The 24,264-nt window shown below is 48.2% G+C and overlaps 1 protein-coding gene across 4 annotated transcripts in view; it reads right to left on the bottom strand.

Moving 5' to 3' along the window:
* Positions 1-24,264, bottom strand: part of Palm2akap2 (PALM2 and AKAP2 fusion) — a 437,218-nt gene that overhangs the window by 309,769 nt on the left and 103,185 nt on the right. For 2 of the 4 annotated variants that reach the window (XM_038347008.1, XM_038347004.2), the window contains one exon: positions 9,669-9,714. In XM_038347008.1, the coding sequence (XP_038202936.1) occupies positions 9,669-9,714 (46 nt within the window). Of the gene's footprint in view, positions 1-9,668; positions 9,995-24,264 lie in introns of those variants that run through there. The other 2 variants (XM_038347003.2, XM_038347005.2) reach the window with 2 other exon arrangements.

Raw genomic sequence — 24,264 nt, 5'->3', positions numbered from 1 at the left:
CCATGTCAACCTCTGCTCCACTGGCCTTTCTGTCTGAAATACGACTCATCCGTGTGGTATGCCCAAGCTCAGAGCATGCCCGAGAGACTTCTTCTCCAGCCAGCACCCTGTGCTGTGTGGCCTGTCACCCACAGTCTATCCTTATTCTCTCAGGCTCCATCCAGCACAGAGCAGTTTCTGTGCTTTGTATTAGACGACACACAAGAGACTGGGTGAGTTTGAATTCTCCCAGAAATGGAGAGCTGGCTCAGACAATAGATGCTCCAAATAGGGCTGCCTGGATGGCATCCTTGAGAGAATAAACTCTTTGGATACACCAAGGACAAGCCATACTTGTGTGTACACATGCGGGCCAGAGAAAATCCTTAGCTGTTAGTAAGTAATCGCACATCAGCTGCGGCTCATCCTGGCTTCCTGTTCGGGTCACCACAGGTGAAGCAGCTGTTCCAAACCCTGCTGAAGGAGGTCCCATGAGACTTGATTGCAGACTCGATTGAGTTTGCAAAGAGATAACATCACCACATCATGGGGCCCTTCTCTCCAAGGGCCTCCCACTGCTGCTGGATGCATAGCAAGTTATCATGTGTGGTTTATGCGTGTGTGTGTGTGTGTGTGTGTGTGTGTGTGTGTGTGTGTGTATGTGTGTGTGATGGGGGGTCTCACTTGTGCCACAGAATGACTTCTGCTATTTTCCATTCCTTGCCACCTTAGTTTTTGAGGCAGGGTCTCTTCACTGAACCTGTCTGTCTGGTCCTGTCAAAACCGGTCTGGTCTGGTCTCGACCGGTCTGGACCAGTCTGGTCTAGTTGAGTATCTTACGGGTCCACATCCCCAAGTGTGGTTTTTATGTGGGGGCCAGGGGTCTGAAGACAGATCCTGGTGTTTGCATAACAGACACCTTACCTACTGAGCTATCTTCTCCCTAGCCCTAGGAATCTCCTTTACTCTGTCTCTTGTCTTCATCAGTTGCCCTCAGACCCAAAGTCAAACCCATCCTGTGCAAATTTCAGCATCAATAAAGGCACCCAACCCTCTCTGCCTATCCCATTTCCTCACAAACCCTTAGAGCCTGCTCAGACAATCCAGGCACCCTCCCCCCAACCCAGTCACTCATCTAACCCTGAGAGATTCTCCAAAAAGTTGTCTTCAAGTGATAAACAGAATTTTCACTTTATCTAAACAGAACTAAGCAAGTACTCAAGGTAAACAATGTCTTTCCCCCCAAAATTCTTAAACTCTAGAGGTCAACCCTCAGAGACTAGTGAATTAACCACCCAGTCCCAGCCTGCTGTGCAATGCGCATTCACCATCCTCACACAAGGGCTGTTTTAAGTTCTTGCTCAATGAGACTGAATTTGCTGGTTGTTCTTAATCCCTCAGCATGCCCGATGAGCACACGCCACTTCTTAAGACTCAGACCCTCATCTTCCTTTACTATCGATCTTCTCCATCTTCAGCAATGGTTTTCGAAGTGTATTCCCTGTAACAGCAGTTGCCACCGGAAACAGCTGGGACCTTGCTAGAAAAGCAAACTCTCCTGCCTCCTTCCTATGTCCATCCATTCAGACCATGGGAGTGGGAGCATCAAGGAGGTCTCCAGTTGATCCTGAAAGGAATGTGCATTGCTGTTCTATACTACACAGGGTGCATACATGTGCACATGCGCGTGCGGGTGCACGCGCACACACACTCTCTCTCTCTCTCTCTCTCTCTTTCTCTCTCTCTTACACACACACACACACACACACACACACAGAGAGAGAGAGAGAGAGAGAGAGAGAGAGAGAGAGAGAGAGACACTATCAAATGTCTGTGCTTTGGCCAGTAGTGGCTCCATGTACCATCACCTGAAGCTGATGATAAATCAGGATCCTCTCAAGCATCCTGATGTGAGGTGGGCTCAGATATGCATATCTGACTTAGCATGCCAGATTTGCAAGCCTCGGGTAAATGTTCTTCAAGATTCTTCCATAATAACAGGGTCTTTGAGGTTCTGTTAAGTTGGAAAGCTGTGGTCTGCCCACATGTGAACACCCTGACTTACTATTATATCCACAATTGCAAGGGGCTCAACCTAGTTCAAAACTATAGCAAAAGGTTATTAACTTTTCCAAGAACCCAAACATTAGGATGTGAGACTCACCAATCCTTAGGGAAAGCAGAATCCAATTTTGCAACCTTATGATTGATCTGGGAGAACGCCCAGAGGATTACTTTAGAGCCTCCATATGTATGAAACTCAGCTAAGTCAGTGCATATAGAAAACAAACTGTAAAGTTCAAAGCCCTACCCATCTAAAGGTCACAAAATGCCAACCTGTTGACCAAAAGGAATTGCACATGACCACAAATCTTTTCAGGCCTTAACCTCATTCACATTCTTCATTTAAATTGGAGGCCCTATGTTTAAAAATCCGTTTTCTGACTTTTTTTGAACATGAGCTGACGCAGTAACACAGGACCCACGTTCTCACACATCACTTGCAGCTTCCCTGCCCTGTGGCATCTGCTTCGTTAGGGTCCCAACTTTCCACTCAGTGCCCCTGATTTAGGTTATGCCCTTGTTCCCATAATCTACTGAGTTCACAGCTACCAAAGAGCCTCACGGTGGGGGCTGGAGAGATGGCTCAGTGGGTAACAGCACTTGCTGGATGAGCATGAGAACTCGGGTTTGAATCCCAGGCCACACACAGAAAGCCAGGTGTGCTCTCATACAGGCCTGTGACCCTGGTGCTGTGGCAGCAGAGACAGGAGGATCACCTGGGCTCGCTGGCCTCAGGCCTAACTCCAGGTTCTGTGAGAGACCCTGTCTCAAAGGTATAAGGTGGGGAGTGAGAGAGCAGGACAACCAGGGTCCTCCAGCCACTGTGTCCCTTCGTCCCTCCCTCCCTCCCTCTCTCCCTCTCTCCCTCCCTCCCTTGCTCTCTTCCCTCCCCTCCCTCTCCCTCTCCCCCCCTCTCTCACACACACACACACACACGAAAACTCTAGGCAGATAGTACGTTCAGCCAAAATTTCCTAATTTGGCAAAATTATTGAGGTTGACAGAACTGTCCCTTTGTTTCTCTTTTCTATTTTGAGATGCACAAGTTGTTTGTTTGCTGCAAATAGAAACTTTCTGTGCATGCTCACTGGGTGTCTGCTCTGAGTCGTCTCAGGAAATTTCCCAAGTCGCTCCAGCAATGCTCCACAATGTGGAGCCTCTCCTTAACCCATGTCACAGATGAGGAAACCGAGGGACAAGGACATGGTGCTGATACTAATGAAAAAGCTCAACCCTGAGCTCAGAACGGACACTCCTCATCACCCTGTCAGACTGGCAAGGCCCTGGCAGCCTTCAGGAGTACTGTCCTATGTGTCATCTCAGCCCAAGTCATGCCACATAAAGTCATGACTATCTTACTGCTCCCAATGCCTCCCCCAAAGGAATCAGTGATGAAATGGGAATAGTTCAAAGGACCAATTGCAGTGGTCCCCAAAGTACTGGATAGCCCCTATAAAAAGGCAGATGTGCCTCCACTGGACCTTGGCTTTCTTTTAGATGTTGGCTTGTCATAACCCATAACCCCATTGCTTGGCTTGAAAAAGAAATGACGTTTTAGAAAGCGCTAAGTACTCTGTTTTTTTACAGCGCTTTAAAGTTTGGGAGAGCAGCAACTCTTTGTCCTAAGAGGCTCAAGCCCTGAAATTCTCAGATACAAAAACTATCCAGAGAGTTCCATGACCCTTACACATGCTTGTGTAAGGTTCCCTTAGCACACTCAGGACTTGTCATGGCACTGAGAGGTCCCAAGGTGACAGCTATTCACCGGGCAGCCTTGCAAATTCAAGCCAGGGCAAACCCTTCCTCTCCCTAATAACCTTACTACATGATTTCTTAGGCCTTGATGTGGAGGTTTAAAGACACAGTGTGGTGCACTCTATCTCTGAGATGGACGTAGATAGCAGATAAATACCCAAGATTCTTTGCCCTCGGTTCTTTGTCAACCATCCACCAACGACACTGGTCCACAAGGGATGTGCAGGTGATGGTTCCCACAAGAACCAGTTACTAAAAAGTTTATATTTGGATAGCTAACACCTCTGCATCCCTGACTTGGCATGCAGGGGTGAATCATACACAAGTCATGGCCAGGACTTCTATGCAGCTTAAGCAGACCGACCACAGTGGCATGAGTCAATCATAGACTGGTAGGGCCTCCCACCACCTTGAACTTAAACCCCAGGGACTTATCATTCAAAGGAAAGTAAGGGTGAAAAAGGAAAAATCTAAGGAAAAAAATATTTTCTCTAGGCCTACTCAGGACAAAGAATAGGGGCAAGTGGAAGCCATCAACACGCTGACCGAACCTGCGGGGAAACAGAAAGAAGAAAAGTTGCTGGTGAGATGGTGGGAGAAAAGGGTGGAAGGAGAGAGAGAAAATGCAGAGAAAGAAACAGAGAGAGAAACAGTACACAGAAAATCAGAGAGATGAGGGGGAGGGGAGGGAGGGAGGAAGGGAGTCAGAGAAGACAGAGATTCAAAGAAAAGAGGGACCAAGAGAGAGGAATGAAGGGATAGGACGAGAAAGGAGAGAGAGAAAGAGAGACAGAGACAGAGATTAAGCAAGATCTCAGAGGGTCCTGATTCCATAAAGGCATATCCAAGCTCATTGTCCTCCTCCCAACCCAGGAGGATCCAGGATAGCTATGCATCAGGAGAGACCCGAGCTTCCCCAAACTCTTCCGCATCTTACTGTGTGGGTCTGGTTGCTCAGCTGTGCGGTGGAGAAAGTGTGATTCCACATGTCAGAACGCATGCAGCATGGAGACTGTTTGTGTGAGTTGTGAGGTGCATGCAAGTGCAAAGGGAGACTTTTATCATTCCACAGAGTGGGTTCCTAACACACGACAAACCTCCACAAAGAGGTGCAGGTGATGTTAGCATTTTGTATTTCAGCACACATGATATAGTCATGTCGAGGATCTTTTCCACGGGACTCTTGGGGCTTTTACCCAAGACAGCCTCTCTAACATTTAGTCATTTTGACTCCTGCTCAAGGAAGGCTATCTCCCCCTTGGATATGGAAACACAACAACACCCTCCCCCAAAGTCAGTTTCCATTGAAACGGAGCAGCTTCCCCCGAGAGAATGTTACTCACTGGGTTAGAGTTTATACTGGGATTTTCCATGCTCTGGACCCGGCTTGGAAGAGTCTCAGAAGGATATAGGTCTGGTTTACTCAAGTTTTTGCAATGCTACGCATTCTGCTGCTGTTTCGGGGGCTCACACTGAGGCTGTAGACCACCCACACAGTGCCCCCGTGAGCAAAGGTGAGGTACTGCAGCCACCTTCCATGGCAGTTCAGGGCCTGAAACCCTGATTTTGGCACTGTCTGTTTAATGTCCCAACAGTTTTCTGACTTGGCCGTCTCTAAAACGGTATACGAGAGTAATGTCTACTTCATAAGCTTCTGGCTAGAGCTAAGGGAGAGAATGTACGCTAGCAGAAGTTCATAAGGAGCTGGAGAGATGGATCAGCATGGAGAGCCCTTTCTGTTGTTGCTGAGGACCCAGGCTCAGTTCCCAGCATCCACAGCAGGACTCAATCTTTATAACTCCAGTCCCAAGAGACCCGACTATCCCCGGACGCCTCAGGCACCTGCAGCCACATGTTGCACATAAACTCACACCTTTAGACATAAATTAAAATCAATACATTTATAAAAAGCATTTCCTGGCAGCAGGGAAGATGGCTCAGTGGGTAAGGTACTGGCTGTACATGGAGAGTTCAGATTCCCAGCATCCATGGAAAAAGCGTAGGATGGAGACTCGTGTCTACACTTCAGTGCTGGGGAGCACAGACAGGCAGGTCTTGGGGGCTGGCTGGCCAGTCCAGCAAAATTGGAGAGCTCTAGGTTCCATGAGAAACTCTGTCTAAGAAAGACAAACAGAAAACATGACGAAGATAACGAACATCTACCTCTGTCTGACCTTTAACACAGTGGTAAAGGCAACTGCATCTGCACACACACAAGCACACAGATAACACATATATGTACATACATACATGAACACCACACATGCACACAGATAACACATATATGTACATACATACATGAACACATGCACACAGATAACACATTTATGTACACACATATGCTTTTCTTTCACTATGTTCTTACTTCCAACTACTGACTTAATTCATAGCTTTTGCCTTTCCCTTCCCCACACTAATTGTTCCAAAGAAATAATAAGCACACAAAAATAAATAAATGCCCACGGTCATAGGGAAGGTTATAATACTAATTTCTATGTTATTTTATCCAAACTCCAAGCTTGTTCAAGTGACAGCTCTTGGGGCCCTGGAGTGGGGATGGGGGTTCCACATGCCTTGAGGCTGGTTTCCATGCCCTACACTCGAGATCGTGGGCTCTGTCCTACTTGTAATGTAATTCACAGTCATTGCTCACATGCTCTCCCAGTTCTTGACTATGAGTAACTCTGTGCTTAATCAAGGCCAGCACCTAACCCAAGGCCTTGCTGAATGTATGACATTTTAAAAAATGGCAACCATTTGTTGGGACTAATGAGTCCTGGCCTTCAGCTGCTCTTCCCTCCTAGAACCTTCTAATTGAAGTTACTAGAAGCTGTGCCTAGCTTAGAGGATCAGTGGATGGGATTTTCACCTGTTGGCCATTGACTACAGTGTATTTAAGCCTACGTGGTGCTAATAAAGAGGGGCTTTTGGTACCGGTGTTTGAAGGTCTGCGTGTCGGTCTGTCTCTGTGTGTGTAACTATTTTCCCCTCACTCTGTGGCCAGAAGTATTTCCTTGGTTCTAAAGGAATAGCTGTGGTAGTATCCCTGGAGGGGAAAGGACCAGGAAGGAGGAAAGACACTTGCCAAAGATGGAGTTGCTCTTCTTTGGAAAGGACGTGAGAGGCTTCTTTTTTTCTCATTGATTGATTTCTGGGCTGACTTAGCAGATTCAGCTGAGGCATTGTAGCAGACTGGGTGATTCCCACAGACGGCCGTGCAACAGACATCCTGGGCCACTGGACACCTGACCTTTCAAATACTAAGCTTGAGGCTGGGAGTGGAGGCACACACCTTTAATCCCAGCACTGAGGAGGCTCTGACTGTGAATTCAAGGTCAGTCTGGTTTACATAGTGTGTTCTGGGCCAGCCAGGGCTACACAGTGAGGAGCACACCCCCTTTTTAACTCAAGCTTGCAAGGGTAAGACCTTCCTGATGGTGGTTGTCAGCATTGGTGCTACCTAAGAGAGACACTCCACAGAAACCTGCGGAATGAGCAGATGTGTGGGCCTTCAGGTCCCAATCTCTGCTGTGGAAGAAGTGGCGCTGGCTAGAACCTGACCTCCCTCAGAGTCGGAAAGGAAAACAGCTGCCCCTGCCCTCCCAGCATTGCAGACGAGCTGAGGGCTCTGCCTGAGCATCATTCTATGGCAACTGTGGGCCACAACGCCCCCGCCCCCGGTCTTTAAACACAGCCCAAGAGATAAACTTCTGGGCCCAGTTTATAGAGGAAAAATTTGAGGTTCAGACTCAAGACTGATCAAGACACAGGAACCCAAATAAGTGAAGACGGGAAGAATCGTTTTCTTCTCTGTTATCTCAGAGGGATTTCAGGCATGATAGGTTTTGGGGAAGGACTGTAAGCATCTCAGAGCCCCCTGAGAATTCTGGGAAAGTGGTCTAGAGAGGCAAGGTCTGCTGAATCTGGAAAGTGGGTACTAAGCCTAAATGTGACATAAAATTATCTACTGATTGTAGCCACAAAGTCCACCTCACTGTTCTGTTTTCTCTCTCTCTCTCTCTCTCTCTCTCTCTCTCTCTCTCTCTCTCTCTCTCTCTCTCTTTCTCTCTCTCTCTTTCAGAGAGAGAACACTCAATCCCAACTAGATTTTTGCCGTTGCTGACTCTCCTCTATTCTCAAAACTCCCCAAAGATTCCTCAGGTCCACAGGACAAACTCTGCTCCACAACTAACAGGCAGGTGGGTATTTATCTTCTAATATGATTAAGAGAACCCTGAGGGTACCCCCTAGATCTTTCTTGAAGATCGCCTTGGCCATGGCTGAGATTACTCCAGCCTACTTGGAAGGAGTGGCCCTCGTGTTAGCTATCGTTGGCACCACGCTCAGAAAGCAAGTCCTTTCACGGAGTCAGCTGTCCCCCAGGCATCCAGGGACACTGGTCACACAGAGGCAAGAAAACGTGACAGCTGTTGCAAACAGCAGCCCATGGGGAGCGGCCGAGGGTTCTCTGGGGCAGACACTTGTCAGCAGTTGAAGCAGCCCATTATCCAGTTACACAAAACACCCGCTAGCTCCGTGGCACCACTTGTAGCAAATTCAAGACAGACTGCCACACTGCCTTGACACCAAATTTAGACTCTGATCAACTTCATTAAACCACCCAAATGTACGTGCACTGCGTGGAAAAGGAAAGAAATGAACCCACAGCCTCTCTGAGTCCAAGGACCAACTTCAAAGAGAGCCTCAGAAGCCAATCCTGGTGCCCACTGCCCGTGCACAGCTTTCTCCTTCTAGGCACAGTTTTTCAGATCAGAAGAGTTTGAGAAGGGGGGTGGGGTCTCCGAGCTACTGAGCCTACATCAGGCCTGCATGCATTTTCCAGAAGACTCCATCCAAAGGCATTTGAAAACACTTTCATATATACATCGCTTCCAAAACATTACACACTATTTCTCCAACAAATTTATGTGTTTCTAGGGAACTCCTGGAGCACAGGGGGAAAAGCGCTTAGGTGCAGAATGTCTGGAGAGTCTTTTATGCCAGCATTCTAGCAGGCCTCCTTTAATTTGCTATTATTTCACATAGCGCCAGTAACTGTTCCCTCCTCTGCAAAGGAAATATATAACCCAGCTGTGGCGGCTCCAGTGAAAACCACATCTGGGGAACACTGGCAGAACTGGCAAGGCCTCTCCAATCTCGGCAGCGTCAGACAGCTCTTGTCTGAACCCGAGATGCACATGGTTCGGTGCTCTGAAAGTGCAGAACTTTGCCAAAACCGGATGCTCCTTTGTATGCCTAAACGATGGGTTTCAGATAATCCACACCCATGAGAAGGAGACTCTCCTGAAACATTACTCCCAAGATCCAGCTGTAAGAAGCCCCTGCCCTCTCTAGGGTGGTGGCCTGTGCCAGAGCCCTTGCTAATGTCAAATGGGGGGAAGGAAAGGTGGCACTCTTGGTTTCTGAGAGAGGTTGTACCACGCAGCTGGCTGGCTGGGTAGCTGGCAAGGCAAAGGAAGATAGATAGCCACCGTGGGGTCACCATTCTCTCCCTTCTCCTGAGTTGAAAGCCAACGTACTTCTGGGCACTGGGTGATAATATTCCAGGAGTCCCCCGCAACACACACATGCACTCCCCCGCTCTGTTTAGTCTATCCCTGAAGCACGGCAGCAAGCATCTTATTTCTAAGCCAATTTTCCATGTTCAAATCTTCCTGGTCCCAAGTGCGCCCCAGGGGCTTAGTCTACAGACATATAAAGGCAAAAGACAGAGTCGTCAAGCCTGGACAGACTTTCACCCCAGTACAGGGCCTGCAGCTACCAGGCTGGCATGTTGCTGGCCCTGAGCCCACTGGTCCCCGTCCACGCCAGACAATAGAGCAAGAAAATGAAATGAAAAGTGGACTTACTGCTATGGCTTGCAGCCTCTCCTTGTGCAATTCCGCCTCTGCCATCCTGGAGAAGGGTACACGGGCAGGGGAAGAAGGAAGAAAAACAAAACACACGCTGTAGTCACTCAAGGAGATGGAAGGGCACTCGTGGGGGGCTCAAAGACCCCAGGGACAGACGAAGGGTGTGTGGGGTCCGCTCCTGGGGGACGGGCAAAGCTGTGCGCACGGGTAGCTCAGAGCTCAGCCTCGGTCTCCGCCGGCGCCGCCGCCTGGCTGCGCCCCAGCGCCGCCGCGAACTGCAAGATTCAGGTCTCTACCGCCACCGCCACCACCGGCCGCGCCAGGCGGGGACGTGGGCCGCCTGCAGCCTCCGGGAGAGCGCGCTCTGCCGCGCTAGGTCCCCGCCCTGACGTCTCCGCGCCTCGCTCCGCCCCTGGGGTGTGGGGGACTCGTGGCCGCCGCTGTCGCTCGCGAGTGGGGGCACCTGGAGTGCGGGTGATAAGCGAGCTGGGGGGCTGGGTGGGGGGCGCACAACTGGTGCGCCTCGGTGGCCAAGCGCGTTGCGCTCAGGGTCTAGACAAGACCAGGCGGCGCCTTTCCTCTGAGCAGAGATGCCAGCAGAAGGGGCCTTTGGCAGAATGCGGGACCCCAGCACGTGTCCTTACATGCCGACTGCGGCCACCCAGTATCCCCAGCGCCCTCTAACTGGCTCCAGATGCTTGGGCTCCTCGTGGGGACAGTTCCAACAGATAAATGCTGTCTTGTCCCTGAGCTTCAGAGGGCAGGGCCCTCAAGGGCAGGGTTTATCACCAGATAGGCCATCCTTCTAGTGACACACCAACTGTAGACAACTCAGAGTTTGAAGCCCTGGGTGCCTTCCTGAACAACTAAGTCACTCTGAGCTTCAGTTTCCTTATCTGTAAAAATTGCAAATGATCTCACAGAGACATCCTTAACGAGTGTGGTGGAAGCCTGAGGAGATGGCTCAGTGGGTAAAGCACTTAAGGCTGAAGGCCTGAGTTCGTATTCCCAGCGCCCATATAAAAGTCACGTGGTCATGGGTGCACCCGCAATACAAGGGATGCCTAAGAGCAGCCGCTCAGGCCCGGAACACTACTCTGATGGCAGGGATGTGATGACAGCCCGTAACACAGGCCCCAATAATAAGCTTGCTAAGAAGAAATGGCCCTGTTCTATTTAGCTATGTATTTGAAAAGATACCAAAAAGGATTGATTGGCGATGGCTGCTAGGGATATAGCTAAGCTGTCGAGTGCTCGCCTAGCCTGTACTGAGTTAGTTAGTCCTGGGTTGGATGCGTGGGAATGAGGGGGAGGAATGAAGGAGCCAAAGAAGGTAAATGGACTTAGAGTCACCAAAATGTATATAAAAAATGGTTAAAACGGCAGATTATATACTGTGTATACTTAACACCAATTAATTTTCACAAAAAAAAGGGGATGGAAGGGGAGATGAGGAAGGAAAGGGGCCTAGGCGACTCTTTGGAAGCCTTCATTTATAAAGACCTGAACTTTAAAGCCGAATAATTAGGGTTGGGCCCCAGTGTCCGGTGCAATGGCCATGCTAGTCACAGCTAACGAGCGGAGAGAGCCAGGGTGGGAACTCAAACTGGGGGAAAAAGTCAGAGAAGGACACAGATGAGGTAGAAGATCTGAAGAGCAGAAGGAAGAACTGGGAGGTTTTCACCAAAAGTCACAACCGGAGGACAGGAAATTGCATCAGGGTCATGTTCTTCCGAGACGGTCAGGAGAAAGTAGGCCAAGGAGGAGCTGCTGCAGGCATCAGGAGTGAGGAACTATGGGTGATGCTGGGGAGCAGTTATGCACGGAGGGCAAGTCAGGAATTGCTCAGGAGGGGGGCCAAGAGACATGAGAGGTGGGAAACACTCTGAATAGAATTCCATTTCCAGCTCTTAGGACGTTCAGAAGGTACAGGAAGGGAGTCAATGGGGAGAAGGGTTTCTAGATCAAGAAAGATTTGAATACTTGGGGATCAAAGGGACTATTCGATGTGACAGATGTTAGCACAGAGGAAAATACACGTTGGGCAGGGTGGTCTCAGGTTGGGCCAGAGGGCATTTTTGTTTGCATCCCTCACCAGTTCCTCCTTAGAAAGAAGAAAGACTTGCAGCAGGGAATGAGGGGGGAAATGGGGTAAGACAGGAAGAAATTTTGAGTTAGAATTTCTATAGAGAAGTTGGGGAGCTTCACCTTTGCTGGCCTGGTTTTCCCTGCAGAAGTAAGTCGTTGAGACTCCTGGGATTGCAGGGAAAACTGGGAATGGTTTATAAAGGAGCTCTGGGAAATGGGGGGCATTGAAACGTGGATCCTGGGACTGGATGACTTGGTGGTTAGGAGCACTGGTGGCTTTTCCAGAGGGTGCAGGTCCAACTCCCAGCACCCACATGCAGCTCATAGTTGTCCAGGGCTTCAGTCCCAGGGAATCTGATGCCCTCTTCTGGCCTCTGTGAGCACTGCACACATGTGGTGTCCAGACACACATGCAGACAAATATAAATAGTTCTTTTTGAAAACACTGGATCCTAGGCAGACATCTGCATTAGAATTTTATGAACCCATGCACAGAATTAAACTTCTATATGATACAATGGGAATTGCAGATGGGCTTAGAATCATTTTATTAATGGGATTCACAGGACCAAAAACTTAATCGTGTGTATTTCCTCAGTGTTTTTTAAACACCTGAGACCCATGATTATGCTTGCCCAGATCTGAGGACTGCCAAAGAAAGTGTGGCAAAAAGTCAAAGGAGAGAGGAAATTTAGGGTGCCTGAAACTGGGTTTAGCCCAGTTAGGAAATGTAAGAGACAGAATTTCCCATCTTTCCCATCTTTGGGGGGTTCCCACATTTAAACTGTATGAGAAGCAGAGCCATATACCATCACAGAAGTGGGTAAATGCCAGACACCTGCTTTCCCAGATCTCCCGGAAGCTATGCATGGCTTGCAATCTGGGCTTAGCCAAACACAGGCACCTGCCAAGAAGTTTGAAGATGGCATTTTTGAGAGTTTTTTCAGTCTGGTAGCTCAACTTAGGTCTTGCCCATGACCCAAGCCTCTTTTATAGATTTCTCAACTATTCCACAAACTACCACATGCAACGCAAGTGCCTTCCTTTTACCCCTTTGTCAACCAGAATTCCTTTCAGTTGTTTGTAACTAAGAACCCCTAGTGAAACAGGAAGACATGAAATGAATGGCTGAGGTTCGGCCAAGAAGCAGACGAAGAGTATTTTCTCTTCCAACTCTGTTCCCTTCCAATCTAAATTCTAGCATTTAGAACCCCATTGAACCAATCATAAACATAGATATTTATAACCCAAAGTATGTCTGTTTTTTTAGATAGTGTCTCATGTGGCTCTGTCTAGCCTCAAACTCACTGTGTAGCCCTGAATGGCCTTGAATTACTTATCCTTGTGCTTCTATCTCTCTGCTGCTGGGATGACAGGCATACACCACTATGCCTGGTGTAGGGGCTGTTAGGGATCCACCATAGGGATTTGTGCATGCTAGGCTAATACTCTACCAATTAAACTACACCCCCAACTGATGTGGGAGTCCCCTCTGTGTGCTGTGATTAACATTCATGAATAAGAAACTGCCTTGGCCTGATGATAGGGCAGAACTTAGGTAGGCAGAGGGACTGGACTGAATGCTGGGAGAAAGAAGGGCAGAGTCAGAGAGAAGCCATGGATCTGCTGCCAGAGTCAGACATGCTGCCAAAATTTAGCCAGTAAGCCACTGCCACATGGCGATACACAGATTAATAGAAATGGGTTAAACTAAGATGTAAGAGTTAGCCAATAAGAAGTTAGAGCTAATAGGCTGAGTAGTGTTTTAATTAATATAGTTTTGTGTGATTATTTCAGTTCTGTGTGGCTGGGACGAACAAACAGCCCTCTCCCTCCTGTTACACCCAACGTGCATCTACTTTGTAGCTATTGGAGATGAGCTAGCAAGTGATGGCCTGATATTACAAACGTTTGACAGCTTAGTGCCACAGCTGTATTGGCTACTGTTTCCCTTCCAAACACTTAAAAGTCGGTATGATATTTCATAGTAGTGTATAATCCATGTCACAAAGCACTAGCTCTTGTTGGGACATTAAGTTGTGCTGTATAAGTGTCTTCCAGGTGGTGGGATGATGTCTTTGATGGACGCGGCACTGTAAAGCTCCACACAGACTGAATACAGAATGGTTGATATGCAAAATAGATGTTTTGATGATAAAAAATCTCAGGAATCTATTTTAGGGCCAGAGTCCTTTGGGAACTGCAAATGAGCACAGACTATTCTCCCTGTGGGGAAACAGGAGCTCGGTAAGCCAAGAGTGGCATGGCTTTCCAAAGCCCATCCTTCAAGGAGAGTCAAAGTCTTGTTGAGGAGGAGCTAAGAGTATGACATTTATTAGCAACTGGAAGCTTTTCTTACCCAAAAGTGATTTGAAAGGCCTGTCAGCATCTCCTGAAACATTTGTCTTGGCACTCTTTTGCATGAGATCATTTAAGAAGATTCAGTCATGTAAAGTATATGTGATAAGTAGGATCTAAAGGGAGGAAAAAGGAAAAGAAAGTAGGAAAGTAGAAGGGAGGCTATTGGGGATGTAGAGGGGGAAGGGTGAATGAGAACAGAAAGGATGTGGGGTGCATATGAAGTGTGTTATATCAATGCATGGGAATGTCATTGTTAAGCATCTTTGTATAATTAGTATACATTAACTTTTTGCTGGGTTTTTTTTTTTTTTTTTTTTTTTTGAGACAAGGTTTCTCTGTGTAACAGCCCTGGCTGTTATAGTCCTGGAACTCACTCTGTAGACAAAACTGGCCTCGAACTTACAGAGATCCACCTGCCTCTGACTCCTAAATGCTGGGATTAAACATGTATACCAGCACTTCCCGGCATATTACTTTTTTTTAAAGTACGTGATTGTTACCCAAAATCCAAAGGAGGAAAACTGTTTGTTTGGTATCCCCTTGGCTCCTGTGGTTATCAGCACTTTGGAAAAGCTGATGGGGCTTCAAGGATATACTGTTTTTCTCTGTGGATAAAAAATGATAGGAACACACAGGAAGTCCCCACGGAGCAAGAAGACAGAGAAAGGTTAAGATGCAGGATACCAGAGTGAGGTAAAATAGGCCATAGCTACTTATGTATGACTAGAGACCAAGGTTTCTGCGCAGCAGATTTGCTGGGAAATCTGGCTGGACATGAGCATTGGTATCCAGTAGGATACTTCCTTTTCTCTTGGTTGGTTTGACAATGACACTTTCACTTGACCCAGTGAGTTGCTGGAGAGAGGAGGGTGGAGTAAAGACAGTGAGCAGGAATTAGTGGAGGATGTTAAGACCCTTTCCACGCATACCTCACCACAGTGTGCTTGGGGACGATGTTGTGGTGTTTCTAAGTTGGCTCAGAACAGGCTTGTTAATTTAAAAAAAAAAAAAAAGCTTTGGGAAGTAGAATTGGAAAGCGGGACGTGGGCATGACAGAATAAACATGGGCTGGAAAGGCAAGGTGGAATCGTGGGTGCCTCGTGAGGATGCTGTGAGAAGCAGGGATAGCAGATGTCTGGGGCTTGGATGAGCCACAGTGGGTGGGTCTTAAGGACTCGGCCTAATCACTGCTGTATTCACAGTTCCACAGATTGGGCTGACTGAATGACTTGGCTTTATCCAAACATTAATTTAATGTACCTTTTCTAAAATAAACGGAGGTGACCGATCATTATTTTTACTTCATTTTATGTGTATGACTTTTGATACACACACACATGCCTGTGCACCATACTGATGAAGTTACCTTTAGAGGAAGGACACCAGAATCCCTGGAACTGCATGGTTGTGAGCCATCATGTCAATGTTAAGACCCAAACTCAGCTCCCCTGGAAGCATTGGAAGTGCTCTTAACCAATAAACCTTTCTTACCAGCCCCAGAAATCTCATTACTGGATTCTCCTTCTAATGACTGATATACACATACAGCCATCTTTTGGAGTGAGTTAATTTAATAAGCCTAAATAAGAAGATACTTATTTTTTTTTCTGCCTCTACCTTCTGAATGGGGTAGAGGTGTGTGACACGCTCTCTGGGTTTACACAATGCTAGTGACTGAGTCCAGGGCTTCGTGTATGTTAGGTGAGCATTCTAGCAACTGAACTACATCCCTCCCCAACCCCAGAAGATAATCCGTAAGGGGTGATAGACTAAGTCCCAGGAGAAGATGGGAAAACAGTTATTTCTGAGCATTTGGGGAAAGAGCCCCATCCCTCCATATTACAAGAGCTCAGCTGTAGAGCTGATTCATCGTTTGGGGGTAAACTAGTTACAATCTAGAAAAATCTCTGGGAAGGTCAGATCTACCCTAGCCTGGTGATCTGATGCCACTAGACACAGTTGGGTCACTGGCTTCACAGAGAGCTTAGAAGCCAGTCCAGTTTGTCCTAGCACAATGGCCATGGTGTGCCCTGTCAGCACGGAATCCCTTTTCGTAGCGTGGCCATCGACACTTTCTTTATTATCCATGATTCCATAAAGCCCCATGCATTCTACCAGTCAGCACGGCTGACCAGGGGAGAGATTTCCTGCAGGCTTGGCAGCGAGCAGATGATGACTTGCCACTGCAGTCCTGTCCAACCTGATGGCTGGGGACAAGAGTGAAACTGGAGACAGCCTAGCCTCTGAGCCTGTCGCCAACAGAGGCCATCTCCTCCTGGTACCCATTTCATTCAGACAAGTCAACCAGACAGCTCAGAAGTCACTCCTTGCTACGCACAACCCTCCCAGGTGGAGCACCCTGAGCAAATTGCTTTTCCCCAGCGCACCCTAGAGTAGAAAGAACGCGAGAGAGAGAGGTTCAAATCCAGGCCCTCATGCCAACTCTGCCACTGAGTATGACCGCATACACGCCACCTGGCGACTCTAGACTGATCTCTCCTATCTGCACATCAGGGCTAGGATTTCTGTTTGTCAACTGGGAATAGGGATAGTTTAATACCTATCTTACTTCTTAATGGAACTGTCGGGGTGAAAGACAGGACGCCAAAGTCAGCACCAGAGTTGGCTTTCTTTGCAGTGATAAAGTACCATGAACCAAAGGAACTTGGGGGACAAAAGGGTTCATTTCATGGCAAACTCCAAGGTCATGGGCTATCACGAAGGGGAATCAGGGCAGGAGCTCAAACAGAGCAAGGCTGGAGGCAGGAACTGAAGTAGCGTTGTGGATGAAAGCTGGCTACTGCCTGGTTCCCATGACTTGCTCATCTTGCTTTCCTATGCTACCCAGGCTCACCTGTTCATGAGGGGAGCTGCCCCCAGCAGGCTGGGCCCCTCCCATATCAGATGCCTCAGAGACTTGCTTCTAGGTAACCTGATAGAGACCTTTTTTTTTTCTAATGGAAATTCCCTTTTCCCAGATGACTCTAGCTTGTGTTAAGTGGACAAAAAACTAACCAGCACTGTTAGTGACTTGGGGATACGGGGACTACTGCGGTTATGTTTGCGCAACATAAGACAAAAAGGATGCTTTGAGTTCTGGATGGGTCTCTGAGAGAACTGAACCAGACAAGGGAAATTATCGTGGGTATCTGGGGCTTCCTTTGACTCCCGGATGACCCCTAAGTCATAAGTAACGGAAGACAAACAGCCCCACAGTGTGGCCTCTGCACTTGGTTAGCTTACAGAAATGCAGCAAAGGCTATAGTGGTCTGAGGAAGCAATGCGAGAAACAGAGAAAGGCGGCAGGGGAGGAAACAGAAAATCTTGGATCTCTTCTGGGCCCGTTGTGTGTGTGTGCCAAGCCTATATTTGAACGCTATTTGGCATGCACTTGCTTCCACGTGTTCTTTCTGCATTCATTCAAGGGCTAAATTTATCCCACTAGAGGGGAAGGCATACTCGAGGAGGTGGGGAGAAAAGTTGTAGACACAAAGGCAGCTGCCTGTTGGGGAGCCAAAAGCACCAGGGAGCTCCCTGCAAAAAGGCAGGGAGCCAGCACTCCAAGGGAATCTTCCCAAGACCCTGAGCACAGGACCTAAGTTGACCTAACCATGGAAGGCATCCCTGCCTTTCCGTTCTAGGAAAGGTATAAGCAGGAACCAGACCAGATCTTGTGCTTTGGAGAAAGTGATTCTCAGATTCCCAGGAGTTCACAAATCTGACCCAGCCCTTCAGGAAATGGAGAGTCTGTGTCTCTCTGGGACAGCAGTATCTGTCCCCAAGGTTCTGATAGAGAACTGATCTTACTCCCTGCTGGATTACTACTGCGGTTGTTGGAGGAGCAGCTTGCCAAGTGTGGGTGTACAGAAGAAGGATCTGGGAGGGACTGAGTACTGTGCAGCCATCACTGGCTAGAAGATGGGTGACCCTTGATGGAACTGGGGAGCCCCCTGTTGCTGCTTTGCGTCTTCTCTTCTTTGCACCCAGTTTTCCACTTTGCTTTCTGATTTCCTACCTCTCGCTCACTCCAAAGCCAGCTCCTATTAACTCATCTCTGCAAATGTACAAGTCATTGCCCCAGGTAGCTTTTCCTAGGACCACGATTCTTTGATAGAATCAGCCTTTCCCATAGAACGGGCAGTGACTTTCTTTCTGAACTCTGCCTCCATAGTTTGTGAGATACCATTCCCTTTGTTAAGAGAGGTGAGGGAAGGTTCCCAAGACATCAGGGTGGGTTCCCCTCTGTTTTAGCCTCAACTAAGCATCTTGCCAGAGTTTCCCCCCATATTTGGCATCTTGTACCCTCTCCTCCTCCCCAGAGAACTTGACACCTTCTTCATCTGTGTGTACCGCTCCAAATTTGGTGCTTTCTCATACCATGAACTATGCCTGGAATGCGCCTCCCCCTCCCTCTCCGAACTTTCCAAGTCTCCTCTTGTTAACTTCACAGAGCTCCAGAAATCCCACCCACTCAGGCGATGCCTGTCTGTCCCTTGGGGAAGAAGTGGTTATTCCGCCTAATTCCCAGCATAATAGGCCACTGGCAAATTCATGGGTCCACTTGTCATTCTTTCTGAACTTTAAAAATCATAGCCACAGCTTCGGAGGGGATCTTCTCGGGATCTCGTCCCACAAATCACCATGGGGGTTGTTTGTCAGTGGGGGAGCTATTTAAACTAAGAAGAGCCATGGATTAGACAAACAAGGCTGAGAGAGAGGGGGGCAGACAGTGGGCTGGTGGGATGGCTCAGTAGATAGGACACTTGACTCTGCATGGTAAAAGGCTTACGATCTGAGTTCAGCCTCTTTTTCATCCTTTCTTTTGATTCATTTTATTTATTTATTTAGTTCCTATCTCCATCCAAAAGAGTGTCTCTAAGCTTTAAAGCGGCAGCAGGTAGGACTGGAATCCCATTGAGACTGCTAGGAAGGACAAACTCTTTATCCATGACAAATGTCTATGCAGGCAGCTCTCCACATATAAGGAACTTTCTGAGTCCTTCCAAGCGCATTTCTAGAAGACCCATGGATTTCTGGTTTAATAAGCTAACAAACAAACAAAAAATTCGGCTCCAGAATTTAGACTATCGTAGGACAAGGATAGGGGTGTTATCGCTAAGAACATGAACCCTCACCTTGGTCATTCATGCTAGCACATCAGGACCCTGAGAAATTCCACCTTAGCACTATAGCCCTGGATCCAGTCAGTGGCTGCCAGGCTGCCCATTGTCTGCGCTCTAAGACCTGTGGTCCATGCATGTCCCCAATAACAGTCAGTGGCAGAGAGAGACAAGGCAGAAAAAAATGCCAGCAAAGTCCCTCCTTGGGAAGGCTGCTCCACTGACTTCCTCCCAGCCAAAACTTCCTGTCACTTACTGTCCACCCAGTCTTTGGGTTATCATTCCTCTGATCTTTCCTGTCACCTGGGTACCCTGTCCCTTTAAGAGACAAGCTCTGCCCACTCCCGATTTCTCCATGCCCCCTTCCCCCGCCCAGGCAAGCTGCTCTGTGCCTTCTCTCCCACCTCCTCTCTCTCTCTCTCTCTCTCTCTCTCTCTCTCTCTCTCTCTCTCTCTCTCTCTCTCTCTCTCTCTTTTTCTCTGTCCTGTCCCTTCTCCTGAAGTCTCTGCCTCTCTTTTTTTTCCTCTCTTTCCTCTCTTTCTGTCCCCCTCCTCCCCCCTTACTCTTATACCCTCTCAATATTCACTAAATAAACTGTATACCCAAGCTCTCTCTGCATGTCGTATCTGTCTTCCACCCACAGAGGCCTGGGTTACCCATGCCATGAGTCTCTGTAGCTCCTCCCAGCAGTGAACATGTCTATCTACTCTTACCTCCCAAGATTGGCTTGGAACTGTTCTCTGTTCTAGGCAGAAACAAGCAAAATTAAAAGAGAGCTCATTTAAATAAAACCCAGAGCAGCCTTGACATGGTAATCATATGGTTTCTCCATATCTCTCTCAACCAGTTCCACTTCATTAAGCGCCGTTATGAAGAACTTCCAGCACTGGAAATCTTCTTTCCAAAGGCTTGCTCAGCTTTCTCTCCCAACCGCTATTGGGTGAAGTCACTTGACTTCCAGTTTGGAACTTTCAGCCAAAATCCAAAGCTTGATTCAAAACCATTGGGCTCTCTGCTTCCAAGGAAAACAGCCTGTGACTGAATTGAAGGCACTGTTAGCTCAGTTCAAGCCAAAACAAATGCAGCAGGCTTTTCATTAATAAGGGGACAGCAGCCTTCCAAGGTGGTGACCTAATGAGGCAAGTGACAAAGGGGGGCTCTGGTTTCACAGCCCCAGCCCTCCCCAACCTCAGAGCAACCTCGAGATCTCACACTTGCCCTCTGCGCAAGAAAACCCAACACTTGATAATCTCATTATTTATATAACAATGTAGCAGCCCTGGCCTACAACAACCAGCTATTTGATAAGAATACGACCATGGGAGTGGGCTGGGCAAAGACACGTGTTTGCCCTTTTGCTTTAACAAGAACCGAACTAGTGTTTTTATGAGTAGTAGTAAGACAGAGACAAATTGACACAAATAAAAATCTGAGTTTGCAAATAGCATTTTTCTAGACGAAGTAAAAGCTTGAAGATTAGATAAACTATTTTGCATTGAAGTAAATGCGCATGGTACCATGCTCCTGAATCCACTCTAAGTGCTCGGCAGATGTTAACTAGTGTGATCTCCACAACATCCTTAGGAAGACAACCCTGCTCTTGTTCCCATTTTCTCCGAGTGGAGGTTGAGGCACAGAGGCCTTCCAGCTGCCTGGCTTCTAAGTGGCATTCCCTAGCATACCAGATGCTGAACTTGCTGGAGGATATGCCTTTGGGAGACTAAATGGTGGGAGTAGCGAGCTTCCTCCTTTTGAAATACCTCATTATTTCTGAGGAATAAGATCTCAAATAACTGACAACTGAGTCAACTTCTTCCTTCACTTCCTTCTGTCCTTTCCCTCCCTTCCACCATCCCTCCTTCCATCTTGGCATGCATATTGGGCCCACACTTTACATGTCGTATTGTCTCTTTTGCTGGAATTAGTGGCTCTTCTGCACTTGCAGACAGGAAAACGAGCTAGTGGCCCAAAGCAGAGAGATCTCACTATATCTTCAGAGAATTTCTGAAACTAACTCTGCCCAGGAAAGGGAGTGAGTGGTATGACTGCTGTGTGGGAGGAGGTGGGGGAGGAAGGCTTGGCTTGAGGGGTCAGTGGAGTGATGCAAACAGGGGGGGGGGGCGTTGTTCAGGCTGAGGGACCAGACAGCCTTTGAGATGCAGCTGTGCCCTGGATATTGGGCAAGCAGCAAGGAGACCATGATGGGCAGGACAGAGGAAGCAGGGGAGGGGTTTGAGAAAGGAAGCCACTGAGTAGCTGGGCCAAACCCAGGTCTTGTGCGTTGGTACCAGTTAGGAAGTGGAGCTGGGTACCTGGCTGCCAGAGATGAGGAGGGGACACAGGATGAGCAGGGAGGTCTGGCAGAGGGTCCTGAAGAGGTCCCTGGAGCTGTGGTCCCAGTGGGCAGGGCAATGGCAGCCTGCAGAGATGTTGCCAACCATAGCAAAAGGGGCTCCTAGGAAGTGTGTGGCATTAGGGCAGCAAGGGCCAGATGTGCACTGATAGAACCAATGCACAGGCATCCCAGGAAGCCTCACCCTTGCCCGGAGGAGAAAAGGCACAGCAGGGCATAGGAATCTAAAGTCCCTAGAAAAGCTACAGGAGACATGGCAGGAACAACAGGGACCGCAGCAGCTCAAACTACAGCTTGAAGGGTTAAAATGTGCAGTATAAGCCCCAGGAAACTGCATGGTGTCTCTTAGGCTTATTCCATCATTTAGAAAATGAAGTCCATGGTGTTTAACCTGTATTTGTATTTTCAGGGTAAATCAGACAATCTATGTTGACATGACGTTTTAAGTTTCTGTTGCTAAAATAAACACAGTGACTGAAAGCAACCTGGAGAGGAAGGGGTTTCTTTCAGCTTATAGTTGTAGCGTAGTATGGTAGCAAGTCAGGGTAGGAACCGAAGCAGAAGCCACTGAGGAACACTGCTGCCTGGCTTGCTTCCCTGTTTGCTTTTCTATACCACCTGCCTAGGGGTGGCTCTGCCCGCAGTGTGCTGGGCCCTCCCTCACCAATCATTAATCAAGAAAATTCCCCCACACACTTGACAGGCCAGTGTAATAAAGGCGTTTTCTTAATTGAGGCTCCTCCTACCAGATGACCCAAGCTTGTGTTAAGCTGATAAAAATCCTAGCTGCCACACATGGATTATAAGCCTGTGTCACAAGCCTGTGCCCAGCATGCCCTAGCATCCTCACAAACGCTTGGAAAGCTTGCTAGCAGCCTGCATACTAAAGGAATTGTGTGGGGCCAGAGAGATTGCTTGGCGGGTCCAAAGTTTGTCCTTTGACCTCCACGTGTGAGCTGCATAAACACCACACACACACACACACACACACACACACACACACCATTACCACCACCACAATACCACACCCCTAAAAATAAACAAGCAAATAAACGAATAAACAAACAAACAAACAAATAAATAAATATAAATATAAGTTTAAAAAAGAAATGGCTCAAATCACTGGTGCCAGAAAACTCTGGGTTCAATACCAGCACCATATTTGTAGAACAGGTAACTCTACTCTCTGCTCCAATGCCATCTTTCATAAACTGACCATAGTAGTAATTTCTGTCCCATGGGGTTCGTGGGGTCCAGAGAGAGGTGAGATTATGTACTAATTTTTAAAAAAGAAAGAAAATTTATTTTGTTTACTCTAACCCTCAGGATTGAAACACTTTAAAGTGGGAAGCCAGGGCACAGGATCTCAGATAGAGAGTCGGTCTCTGCAGTCCACTATGTAAATGAGCATCAATGAAGATCCCGCCAGCTTTGCGTTAAGGGCTCATTCCACATCTCACACCCACCACACACCATACCCCCAAACACACCATAACCCTCTTACCTCCCTCCACACGTCATACCCCAAACACACAACACACCCATACACATACCACACCATACCCCGACCATACCTCCCCACACCCCCGCAAACCATAGCCACACACCCGTACAACATACCCCCTACACCTCCCTACACACACCATACGCTGAAACACACCATATGCCCATAATTCACCACACCATATCCCACATACCATATGCCGCCATACCATACACGCACCCCCATACTACACCATACCCCCCACACCACACACACCACCACCACCACCACCAGACAACAGATTCAGGAGAACACCTCTGCTCCCAACTTGAGCCTCGGGGGAAGCCTGCAGTGAAGAAACTGCAGTGCCTGAGCAAGATGCAGGGCTGGCTTGGAGCCTGTTGACCGGTCTCTCCACTCCTACCTGGCTGTGGGCCTCTGAGTCATTACACCTGCACCAAATCAAGGGCCGGAAACTCTGGCATCTAATGGAGTTTGGAAAACATTCAAATGACTTGTGCCAAATACAGGGACAACACTACTATTCTCACTTGGGGGAGTCATTGGCTCAGCAGCTTGCCGCACAAATGGCCCTTTTATGGGCAAAACTGGTGGCCCAGAGCCCCACAGTCTGCAGAACTAAGTGCTAAGTATGTAAGCTTTTCTTAAATGCTTTCCAGGGGATGGCCATGAATGTACAATTGATGGAGCTGATTGGAGAAGTCAGAGAGAATCTGCCTGCGTCTTCCTGGGACCTAGCTATACAGATGCGGGCTGAGGCTGCTTTCTGTGCACACTATGTTGCTCCTGCGGAGGTGAGTCTGTTCAGCCAGGTGCACCACGGGTTGTGTTCTCTGTGTGTGGGTACAAGTGTGTATCGTGGGCCTGAAATCACCTCTGATGGACAAAGGGGTACACAGGCACAGTGGGTTTAGGTGTTGACCAGTAAGAAGCATCAGAACTGGGCCTGGAACCCCGACTTCCCTCTCCGCACCCTACATACCCGGAGTTGAGAGGTGCCCTGGGGAGCATGTGGCTGGCTGTGGGGCAGACCCCGCGGTGTGCAGGACTCATGGAAATCAGGAGATCAGCAGCCATGGCGCTGGCTGAGCACTACTGTGTCAGGCATGTTGCAGGTCTGGTTACGATCAAGAGCCACATGGCCTCTATCACAGTCAATAGCTGCAC

The sequence above is a fragment of the Arvicola amphibius genome, chromosome 11, assembly GCF_903992535.2.
Source record: "Arvicola amphibius chromosome 11, mArvAmp1.2, whole genome shotgun sequence".
Lineage (NCBI taxonomy): Eukaryota > Metazoa > Chordata > Mammalia > Rodentia > Cricetidae > Arvicola > Arvicola amphibius.
This window is presented reverse-complemented; position numbering and strand designations above follow the sequence as displayed.